At 38.0% G+C, this 12,062-nt stretch overlaps 1 protein-coding gene across 1 annotated transcript; it reads right to left on the minus strand.

Moving 5' to 3' along the window:
* Window positions 1-975: 975 nt before the first annotated feature.
* On the minus strand, window positions 976-11,259 carry LOC131794362 (coiled-coil domain-containing protein 102A). Its single transcript, XM_059111890.2, has 10 exons — window positions 9,961-11,259; window positions 8,564-8,672; window positions 8,114-8,236; window positions 7,847-7,957; window positions 6,988-7,086; window positions 6,366-6,422; window positions 5,846-5,959; window positions 5,106-5,209; window positions 2,838-4,925; window positions 976-1,250 (listed from the first exon to the last, which is right to left on the minus strand). The coding sequence occupies exons 1-9, from the start codon at window positions 10,719-10,721 to the stop codon at window positions 4,814-4,816; spliced, it is 1,590 nt and encodes a 529-aa protein (XP_058967873.2). The 5' UTR covers window positions 10,722-11,259; the 3' UTR covers window positions 976-1,250; window positions 2,838-4,813.
* Between the last annotated feature and the right edge of the window lie 803 nt (window positions 11,260-12,062).

Here is a 12,062-nt window from a genome sequence, read left to right on the forward strand (position 1 = left end):
TTTTTTTCTCTCTGTTGTAACCATCTTTTTTTGTTTAAGTGGAATAAAAGATGCAAAAGTTGGTTTCAATGGTGTAAAATTATTGATAGCATTATCCAACCTTCACACAACCAGGGCCAGGATAGTACTTAGATTGTTCCTACCTGTAACTAAAGCACATAGGCTGACAAGGCCAAACAACAGTTATCATTGCAAAGGAGGCTACCACCAGAAAAACTGGAGGCAAAACAGACATAATTTAAAGTTGTTTCTTAACAATCACATTAAGCATGTTGACTCTGATCTGTCAGTTTCCTCGTTTAGCGCACTCACTGGGTTGCAAGCATCACACGGTCAATAAGGTAAAATCAACACAACCAAAATTATTCTCCTCACTTAGAACAATTGCAATACGACATTTTGAGGCACTGTGAAGAAACTTTCAGAATCACATTGTCTAGTACTTTTCTTCTAGACTATTTCATAGGGTTATGCACTAAAAGCAGTTAAATAGTTACATTAAAAGAAAAAACAGCACATTAAAATAACAAACTGCGAGCCACTGTGTTAGTAAAAACAAAAAAGGCACCATTTGCTTACAAACTGTCCAATCCACTGTACAATGCAAATAAAAAAAACTTTTAAAACACCTAAAAACTTCTTAATAACTATCTAGCTGTCAAAGGAAATTCTAAGTATGGAACAGGGAAACTTACTCTTTATTAGGAGATAGAGAAGATTAGCAGAAACTGCTGGGGATGAAATTGAAAATTTTGTTCAACATCTCTAAGGGTAGTAAAGGGGGAATTCTGATCCTCTTCCATGGAAAAATTTTTAAAAAAATTCCTGCATCTTGTCTTTAAAAGGGAAAAGAACAAATCCTTCTTCTTGCATGCAAGTTTCCAGAGAAATCATGAGGTTTACACAAAATGAGACAAAAAAATTAAAGTATCACATCAATTCTTTTTTTTCTTTCTTTTTTTTGGGGGGGGGGAATTGGGGCCAAATCATGCTGGTTCCTGAATTTGCAAACCATGCTTGCCTTTGTGTAAAATGATAGTCTGCCATGTTGCCACTTCCAAGCTTTATTGCAGCAGTATGGAGTAGTGTTTGCAAGGCTTCATCCTGTAGATGCAGACAATCTTTAAGCAAATGTATCATAATCTTAGTCTTGTAACTGAGGCGTGTGATCTTGCTGTAATGTAGATAGAGAATACATCTATGCAGGGCAGTTTCTTGGATGAGTGACAAACAAACAGTAGGGTCAAAGCCTAAAAGATCAAATGAAAGATTATTGGGGTATTCACTTATAATAAGCTTAATCATGCAAGCATTTTGATTAATTCTTTCTCATAATCTATGAGAAGACAGATGCATGGATGACATTACCATGGTTGCTTTTTGTCACATAAAAAGTAGATTCTATGTTGCCCTATAAATAATGGTAATATGACTGAGAGGAGTCCAATTCGGTCTGTAATCATACGAGTGATTAACAAAATGGGACGACCGCAAAGCAGGAGTCCTATTTGTTAATCAAGAGTATGGTTACTGACAGAATTCGACGACAAGAAATCCTGCTACCAATTAATCATAACCATTTCAATTTCCGAAAAAACAAATACACCTAGAACAAATATCTCCAGTGAAGACAATGTCCTTACTGGTTAAATATACCTACATTTTGGAAATTACCTTATTTCTCTTTGGATAAGAGGTTGTTGCTATGGTTATTGTGATCAATTCTGTGATTGATGGATTTAGCTGAGTGGACCTAGTATGATTGTTTGCTTGAACTGTTCGATTACAGGTGTCCAATTACAGCCAACTGTCCTATTACACTGTCCAATGACAACTGTACAGAATGATTAGTGAAAAATGAAGCAGCTGATGTACCAATCACATTTGAGGAAATTGTAATGGTTATGATTAGACATCAAAATATGGTATGAGCATCAGCAACACACTCAGCTTTACTTTGTATGCTTTTTTGCTCTCACCACCTTGTGACCCCTATCTCTGATCTATTACTGAATAAACGCATGGCAATATGGAGTCTTTTTGTTAATATTATTTCAAATCTGCAAATAAAAATTGAGTCACTTCTACACAAAATTAAAATTAAAATTATTCCAAGAGTCACATTCAATAGATGCTGATCAATCCTTTACCACTCTTCTTCTAAGTTTGTGCATTCATCCCTTTTAGATGGTACATGTCACATACACACATTGTTGTCTCCCATTTCATCAAGCAAACTGTTGTTTTTTTTTAATGAAAAAGTGTAATCATTGGCTAGTTTGTTTCTCAAATTTTGTCATGGTTTTGATTAATGAGTAATAGACTTTGTGTGGTCCAATTCTGTCTCAAATCATACTCCTAATTAACAACTAAGCCTCCCGCTTTACAGTTATCCAATTTTCTTAATCACTTGACAGTTACAGATCAAATTGGACTCCACTTGAAAGCCAGAGAGCCTGTCCGACTGATGCTTTTCATGAACTGGGAAGATCAATTTCCTCATGAACTCTCGTTAACGGACATCCCGGCTCTCGGTTCGTATAAGGGATTATTTCCCGAATCCCGCTCCTCAATTCCCGAGTCCCGTTCATAACAACAATCCCGCATCTCGCTCCCTTCGTACCCTAAATTCCCGGACCCGGCCTTTCAATATCCCGAAAAACCTATTGGGGACCCTCTACAAACCCAAAAGATACTTAATGAATTTCGAGTTAATCCCTATATTGGCATCGTTTAGCATTATGATACTTTAACGATAAGGTGGGGTAACACCAAGCTCCATTTAGCCTAAACAGAGACCACAAAAAAACTTGTTTAGCACGACCCTGAGTACCTACCATTTTTAATTAACCATCCACTGCTCTACACTTGCCAAGAAGGCCTGCCCAGTGCAGAAGAGGTAAGCGATAATTCTTTACGGGATCAGGGATTTCTTCTTCTGTCTTCCAGCCTTTCTTTAGAAAAGATAACGGTTTCTTCAAACTCGTCCATTTTCCCGCGTTTGTCCCTGATATATGGGCACTCTAAAATCGAAACGAGGAGATCGTGGTATTTGAGGCACGGCTTTCCTTTGATGCAGAACGGTGTGCATATTTTCCGAGCCATTTTGTACAGCAAAATTAAATATGGACGGCACTTTCTGCACCTTCGTTCAGTCAACAGTGTGAAGAGTTCTTCCTTCCGTAAACGGTTATGCCAACGTAAGCCCGAGGAACACTAGTGACGAGTTTCCGTGTCGGGTGATTACCGGAAATTGCCGACTATTCCAATATGCCGGGCTATTTCAGTAACACCATTTGCGATTTACCAACAGTCAAACGGCGTGGTTGAACCACACATGAACATTATAACATGCTTTACATTTGCATAATACATTGTTGATTTTAAATCAAGGAGATTTTGCTAAATTTTGTATGGCTGTTTCCATCCCCCTCGTCGATCTTGAGTTTCTTGTTCAGCAGAGTTTTTGCTTAACAAACTGCCGCCGAGACTTACGCTTGCAAAGGTGAACAAAACTTATGAATAGTATCGCCACTTTAATGCCCTTGTCATAATGCTACTGGTTAGAAAGATCCCCAAGATGAAATTTCTACTGTTTAGTTTTTGTTATTAACTGTAAGCCATAGAATGACAGCTATAAAGATAATAGTTGCCATGGCAACAAGGACAAATGTATGTTGAGATCATTCGGTCTCATGTTACATCTGTTGCTCCATTATTATTCAAATCTTGTGTTGCAGCCAGTACCCTATTTCACGGTTGTACTTTTGTGACTGCATAGGGAATAGACAAAACTGAGCATGTTGTTTGGGTTCATCCTTGCTATCTCTGGGTTTTTAGTTTTTTCTACCTCTACAACAAGCATCACCCGAAAATTCCATTATGACCTTCAGAAACATGGAAAAAAAACCTGTGTGATGAATGTGCCAGAGTAAATTTTAGTTGTTGTTGTTTTTGACTGTGAATATATGAAAAAGAAATGTATATGAAAGTGATCTCCACAGTAATAAACACTACTAAAGTAGTGTTGAAAACAGACTGAAAAAAAAAGATTTAGGCCTGTACAGGATTTGAACCCATGACCTCTGTGATCATGGTGTAGTGCTCTACCGACTGAGCCAACAAGCCAGCCGAAAGCTAGTCATTGTGTTGGTTCGAAATAAACCTGTGAGGTGATGAGTCAATAACTGTAAATATATGAAAATCATACATGTGAACTGCTTAAGTAGTGTTCATTACTGAGAAAATTGCTCTCATATTCATTTTTTCCATATATTTCTGCAATCAACTCCTACTTGCCAGAGCCAAAAGAAACAAGGAAAAACTATAATGGCCATATAAATCAGCAGCATTGAGCAGACTAAACCTTGCTTCCAAAAGAGAACTTCATTTATAATAGCTGACCAAGTATTTATTACAAAGAAAAACAGAGAGTGTAAAACATGAACCATGAGCACTTGAAAGCCTCTTTTGCAACTGTGGAAAGCTTTTTGTCACTTGCATTTAAAAAAATTGTCTTTCGTCTTGCTTTGCTCACTTTCTGTAAATAACAAGCATGCTTTACTTTGCAACTACAGCTCTCTATCCCTTCAAAAACTAAAATTTCTTCCCAAAAATGCATGCGTTCAGAGAACAGAGTGCTAGTGTTGGTGGTTTACTGCTCTTATGCAAGTCATAGAGACTTAGTGAAAACACAGGTGAACATTTTTGGCATCTGACCCCCCATATCTCAGATGGTTCTACATCCTCACGTCTTCCTCTCCACTGAAACACTGGTATTTGTGTTGCAAGAATCCTCCATCATCTTGCTGCTTCAATAAAAGGATGTTTCCTCCTCACTTTCCTCTGATGATAGTTGAGTTGAAGACCCCCGTCCAGGTTTATATCTTGGATTGATACTTGGAGCTACCCCTCCAGCCTTCAACCTGATGTATGCATAAAAACCCATCAAAACATTGTGACATTTTGCCTTAAGTTGGGGAAATATGAATTTCTAACCCACAACCATGTATCTGTCTAAAACAATTGGACTTATTGTGCTTGGCTGAAAAGCTATAAGCCCCTGGGGGAGAATAAAATTATAACCATAAACATTTCTAAAATACCTTGAGTTTAAGTGTTCCAATTGAACTTTGTAACTGTCAGCAAGCTCTGTTTGTTCATCCAGACTGCGCTGTAGTTTCTTCATATTGCTTGTTTGACAGTCAAGCTAGATGAATGAATTAAACCAAGACAATTAATCACTATCTCCCATCAAATTAATAATTTACCAGATTGATGAATGAAAATTGCTTTGATGTTTTTCTAATCATAAGTGACTCTATCGTGAGACAAACGAACAAAGTTCATCTCCTTACTCTTACACCATGATGAACAATAAGCACATATTTCATTACACTCTTCTAAGCAGTTGTGCAAAAGTTTCAAAAACATTTTTCCATTAATGGCTGCCACAGGTGTGACAGATGGCTGTGGGGTAAGGTGAACCCAAACACAAGAGCCTCAGCTTGTGGGCTAAACAGACAGCAATAAGGTCTTAAAGATGGTGGAAAACTGCCAGTAACTGAATCTTTATTGAAACTGCCTACATTTGTGTAAGTGATTAAATTTACCAGGTTATGGTTTTTGGTTCAGTATTGTTCACCAGGCTTCCATGACAGCCATATATAACCCCTTTCTTGATCTCAATTTAAAGGCTCCAATTTTACAAAGAAATTCTGTTATGATGGTAATGATAGATACATAAATTTGATTACTCAATCCAAAAATTAGATTGTTTGGACAATTAACATTTGGCCCTTTCCATCGCAACCAACAAAACTAGCTGAATGACTTAGATTTCTACCTCATCTTCAGCTTTGGTCAAATCAACTTTCAACTCTTCCACCCTTGTCCTCAGTTTTCTGACTTCATTCTCATGCTGTTCCACTCGTTTTTTGGCATGACTAAGCTCCTCAGCCTTAACAATGAACAACACAATCATTTTTAATAAACATAAAGGCTGCACACTTGGGATGAGTGAGTGTAGTCTACAACATAAGTGACTAGCAATTTATCCCTGGGGTAGCATTATCCACCCTTTGAAAAATGGCCTCCTGATGCCTATCTCCTGTTTGTATAGCACCAAGCATCTTGGAGTATGTTCACTCCTGGATAGGAAGCTAACCAATAACAAAGAGACTGGAGCTTTTTACAAAAACAAGATGCTCCACACAATGTTCCAGCATGGGCAAAAAACTAAACCTTTTCATCTAAGACCTGCATGTTGACCACAAGGCTACCATGACTGCCATATCCCACCTGTAACATATTACAACCCTTACAGAAAAGATACTCTTTCAGAAACTCAAAATGCTGACTTATACCTTCTCCTGAAGTTGCTTTCTCATTTTACCATAAGCATGCCTTAATTCTTGCAACTCCTGTGAAAAAAAAATCACTTGCAGTCAAACTTAAGGGACATAATGATGACATACATAGAAAACATTGTTCTCTGTAAATCATTTCAGCAACCTCTCTAGTGATTTCCCAAATCTGCACCAACTAAATATCTATCACCCTCTGATCATGTGTTATCAAGGTTGCACAATATTTATCACCAGTGACAGTAATCATTCGGACATTAGTGCCTTGACTTTACATGATCTCCACCATCTAATTTGCAGGAACTTAAGTTGTCGCTTAAAAGCCCACTGCTAGCAAAACTTGCTAGGTGAAAAAGCAGTGATAGCCAGCTGGGCTTTTGGCTGGCAATTGCTCAGCAAAGAATGCTGGGCACTTCTGAGGTTACACACTTATAATCTTTCAATATTGAATGCTGTCTTTCAGCTGCCTTGCTTAAAATTTCAGCTGGCACCCTTATTTCTTAACATAAGCCAAAACATTTTAACATAAAGAAAGAAAACCAAAAGCCTCTATTCATTTGAACATTGTCAAGTAATTTCTCTCAGTGAAATGAAAAAAAAAAGGTTATTTCGATAGACTTACTCTGTTCTTCTCATCAAGCTGTGTTTGTAACTGCTTGACATCAGCACCTAATAAGCCCTTTGATGCTTTGCTGGATTCAGTCAACTGAGATGTAAGGTCCTTAGAGATAAAATTAAAGATTAAATGTGTGTGGGTTTTAAAAGGGAAGAGACACTTCACTGCCTCTAATCTTCTACTGTGGCCTCACTGTCAGTGTGCTGGACTCTCGTTTCAAATTTCCAGGTTCAGGACCTGGCTGGGTCAGTGTGTTGTGTACTTGGGCAAAACACTCTTCTCTCTCCCTGCTTCTCTCTACCCACAAGTATAAAGGGGTTTTCACAAATTGAGAGGGCAGCTGCACGAAATACTTGGGGATTAACTTACTCCTTGTCACTTCATGCAATGAAAACCAAGATAAGCTCAGGCCAGTTGGCCCAAGCACAGCTTTTTTAAAGGGCTGTACTCCCTCTGAAATTAGGGGACCAAAAGTTTACAAACCCTAGCTGCCTGAATACTTGTGCTGTGCTCTGTAACTCTCCACTGAGCTTTATCGCCTTGTTGCAGCAGTGACGCTTGCATGTTTTAATGACTTTATTAGCCATGCTAGCCGTGAGTTCAGTCCTAGGCAGATTTCACCATGCCAGATTGGCTGGAGGGTAGAAAGCCCAATGAAGACCCACTTTTGGTTTTCCAAGTCAAGGACTGAACAGTGGGTCAACAACTTAGCCCATAAAAATATCACTAAACTACAGAAACTTTGGACACTTAAAATAAATCATCTCATTTTAAGATCAGTTAGATGTCGATGCATACATCCAAGATGCATGCATTCAGCAGTAATCAAGAGATTACCACTGTCAGTATTAAAAATATTAAGAACCTCAATTTGCAATCGCATCTTCTTGTTTTCTCTTTCCAAAGCCAACTTCTCACTCTCCAGCTTATCCCGTTTGCTCCATTCCTGTGTGTTCTCAGCTTGCAATCTTTCAATCTTTAAACAATTAAAGTAATAAATGTTTTATGAGAAACCATATTTCTACTTATGGAAGGTCATTTAGTCTAAGTATTTTGATTTGTAAATATTTGTGACATCTTGACAACTGTAACAAGAGTGAAACATTTCCAGATCCTACTAGTGACTACTAACCTCTCCCCTAAGTTCACTGATTTTACGAGCATTTGCAGAATTGTTGGTTGAGTTACAGGCATCTTCCAAGTCAGCATTAAGTTGTCCAACTTCCTTTTCATGTCTGCTTCTTATGCTTGCAATCTATAGATCATCATCATCTTTAGTACATCAGAAAGACCCACTAAGGCAATACACCAACCACTTACAAAAGATCATCAAATAATAACGTAAGCACCAAGGATTTGCAATATTTGCTATATCGTAAGAGCTATCTAACTGCAACTGTGTTGCCAGTGCAAAACTGGCCCTTAATGTCAAATATGAGGCAAAAGTTTAAAGAGAGAACTTTTTTTCAGCCAAATCATGCCAGATTTACTAATTATATTAGTGGTAACTCTTCAATCAAGGTGCCCAAGTTTGAAACATGCAGTCCAGCTTTATTCACAGCAAAACATAAATAAAACAAACCTCCTGAGTATAATTTTGATGAGACACCATGAGTTCTTCATTTTTTAGCTTCAGAGCAGTGAGATCAGCCTGAAGACCATCCAACTCCTCTACGAGATTCTGTTTGGAACTGAAAAAAAAATACAACTTTGTTAAAAGAATATAGAACTTTGCAACCAGTCTCCTGGTTCTCAAGGAGGAAGTGGTTTGCTAAGACAATCACAGGTAAAAGCTTTGATAATTTATAGTAAATTGAGGATTAGAATAATTTTTCAAAAAAAAAGTGGAAGGATGAAGAAGCAACAGAATATATCATTATCAGTTACAAACTTGGATCTCAATCAGTTATATAGTCACTATGTGTCTTATGTAAACTGTGTTCACATAAATGGTTCACTTCTTGTCTTGTAAGATGCTGGCAAAAGGTTTATACATGGTGCGTATAATAATTGTAATTGAACTGAGTGGTGTGCATTTGGTCTGAAATCATATGTGTGATTTCAAAATGCAACAAGCAGGCAAGATTGGTTTGTTCAGATATCGATTCGAACTCCTCCCAGAAAAAAATTGTGTTCAAATGCCCTGCTTAAGCTTTCTGTAAAAGGCAAAATCAGCAACTGTGGCTTTCTATATATTGACCAAGCTTTAAAACCTAGACCTTGTAGACCTTTTCTTCTTAACCATTTGCAAGCAAAGTGAACTATTTACTTGAAGCACCTTCATATTTAAAGATATGACACTATATTCCATTGGAAAGATTTGACACTTCTGGTTCTAATTCCCCACCCCAGCCTGGCTAGGCTCAAATTCCCCACCCCCCCCCCAAGGCCTACACAATGATCAAATGCCTGTGAGTTGCCAGTAGGTTGCCAGGGGGGGTAGGGATGTGGGAGCTTCAAATTGATCAACAGATTATTTGATGAAACTGTGGTTGAGTATTATTTGGCTACACTTCAAAAAGTCTACAAAACATCATATTTCCCACGGTAAATTTATCATTTACTAGATTAAAATGTTTGTTATGTCTATTTTCCTAATTTGCCGACCTCAAATTATCTAGTCTTTTGTCATCGTAGCCATCGATAAAGAACTTGACAGTTTAATTACCTAATGGAGATTCCCAAAATAATCTTCATTCTTCAAACCAGCGGGTCTGCACAGTATGACCAATTAAGAGAAGTATCAATTTGTCATCTTAAATGTTAGAAGGTTTACACCGTTTTGTTTACCAAATGTTTTTCCTGTACTTACAGCCAAATGTCAGACTTAAGTCCTTTATGCGTTTAACTTCGTAAATAATATATGACCTCGATTACACACAAAGTTTTATGCAGATTATGGCAAAGGAATGTGAGCGCATCCATTATTCCCTCTTGCAAAAAGTAATTAAATGAAATTATCCGAAAATACACGTTTACCTTCTCTCCTCTATGAGCACTTTTTCCGTTTGTTCAAGTTTCATTCGCACGAGGGCAACCTGTTGTGAACTTTCCTCTTCTGCATGCCTTACATCGATGGATTTCTGTTTTTTAGAACTCGCCCGGTTTCTTTTCCGTTCCTCAGCGGGAACAGAATGACTCCTTTCAAAGGTATTTCCATCTTCGCATTGTCCCTCGTAAAACTCGTTCTTCTGAAGAATTTGTTCAATAAACTGTTTCTCAGCTCCTAATTTCGGCACTGTCGTTTCATAAACGCTAGAGTTTTTGAGACCATCACTATGGTCAGGTGAGTTCTCTTTAAGCGATGGCTCAACTCGAGCAGAAGGAATCGTACGTTTGTCTTTCTTTAATTCCTTCTCCAGTCGTTCGTTTTCCTTCTCAAGTTTCGACTGAAGTTCTTGAGCTGCCGATCTATCACGCTTCAAGTTCGAAATTTCCTTAGCTGCGGCCTCCAGTTTCAGTTTTAACTGTCTATTTTCTTCTCTGGCTTTGTTCCGTTCAGCGCGAACTTTCCCCCACTTCTCTCGCCAGTTTGCGGTGCAGTCTGACCACCATCGCATCGTCTTTTCCATCTGACTGGCTCGTGCTCGAGCTTCTTCCAACTCTCGTTCTCTCAGCTCATCTCTGTCATCAAAATCGTCCTCTAAAAACGCCGAAGGAAGCTCGCCCGGCTGACTCGAAGACTTAACATGCCGTGTAGGATTTACGGTTTGTACCTGAATTTTTGCATTTCCATTCATACTTGACACGAATTAGTCGCGGTAGCTTTTCCAGATAATTCCAATGCCAAAAGGAGACCGGTAACAGCGACTATTTAGTCTGCTCTTCAAAAACACTTTTATTGCATTACACTGATGAATAGAAGCGAAGACCCGATGAACAGAGATGTCGATCGTAACAATGCTGAACGCAAGGATAATTAAACCAGACACCAGCTGAAGAAACTAGGAACAAATTGTGATCTCCACTCAATAGATGAAATGAAGGCGAAAGCCAGGATCATTAACTTCTCATCACATCCCAACGCATTAACTGATCTGTTGTTATTCCTTGGAATCTCCAAAGATTGAATCTCGCCGAAGAATTCACGCAATCTTTGATGATGTACGCTGATATTTATCCCTATTTCCGTTCGATAAATTAGTAATTGGAAGTTTCAAATCTTGTTGCACTGGTTAGAAGATGTGATAAACGAAGAAAGTAAGGAAAACTACTCAGGATTTCACTAAACACATGACAAACCACAAGTACACAGAACGATGAATCAATTAGTTTCCGTAAGCGCCATTTACAAGAGACGATTGTAATTAGAGGTGTCAATCAAATGATACTGCATAACGGAAGCTGAGTACAAGTTGTCACGGTATTTTCAGGTCTCAAAAATACGTCAGCGAGATAATCTTTTATTGATAACAATAACAAACTCTGTTGTTTTATTTTCCTGACACCTACTACCAGGTATTCACCTCATTGGATCTTCGAAAATTTTATTTCCAAATTCAAAATGTTTGTAGTTCGCGTGCAAGGCTCGTGTCCCCTGCAACGAAAACCTTCACGAATCGCTCGACGAATCCAGCTGGAGACTTTTATTCGCGGTGGATCAAACTTAGGATCTAATATGCACGAAGCAGAAAAAAAGAGAAAATTTCAAAACAGAGGAAGATATGATAAGCCAGTGATTTAAATATCCGTACGATATTTCGAAAACTGCACAAGCGGATATGGGTTTAGATTCGTTTAGATATATATTACACATTTTTTTTTTAGTTCTAAGTAACATATTGATCTAAAAAATATTTACAAAGAAAACTGTCTGTGGGAGTATTTAACCTCAAGCGACCTAGCGCATTAGTCATCGTGACATCAGACATCATAATTCACTTGGTGCAGTTGTGTGTTTTGGAAATATGATCACGTGTGAAGAAGAAGGTTGTGTGTAACAATAATCGACCGATGCACTGAATTTCTATGCGCGTAAAAATTGAAAGCTTAACGATTAACCGGTCATGGGTGAGTCAATTGTAAACATTAGAAACAAAATTTAGCTGCGCACGAAAAGAAAAACAACTGTTTGCATAATT

Source organism: Pocillopora verrucosa, chromosome 3 (genome assembly GCF_036669915.1).
Source record: "Pocillopora verrucosa isolate sample1 chromosome 3, ASM3666991v2, whole genome shotgun sequence".
NCBI lineage: Eukaryota > Metazoa > Cnidaria > Anthozoa > Scleractinia > Pocilloporidae > Pocillopora > Pocillopora verrucosa.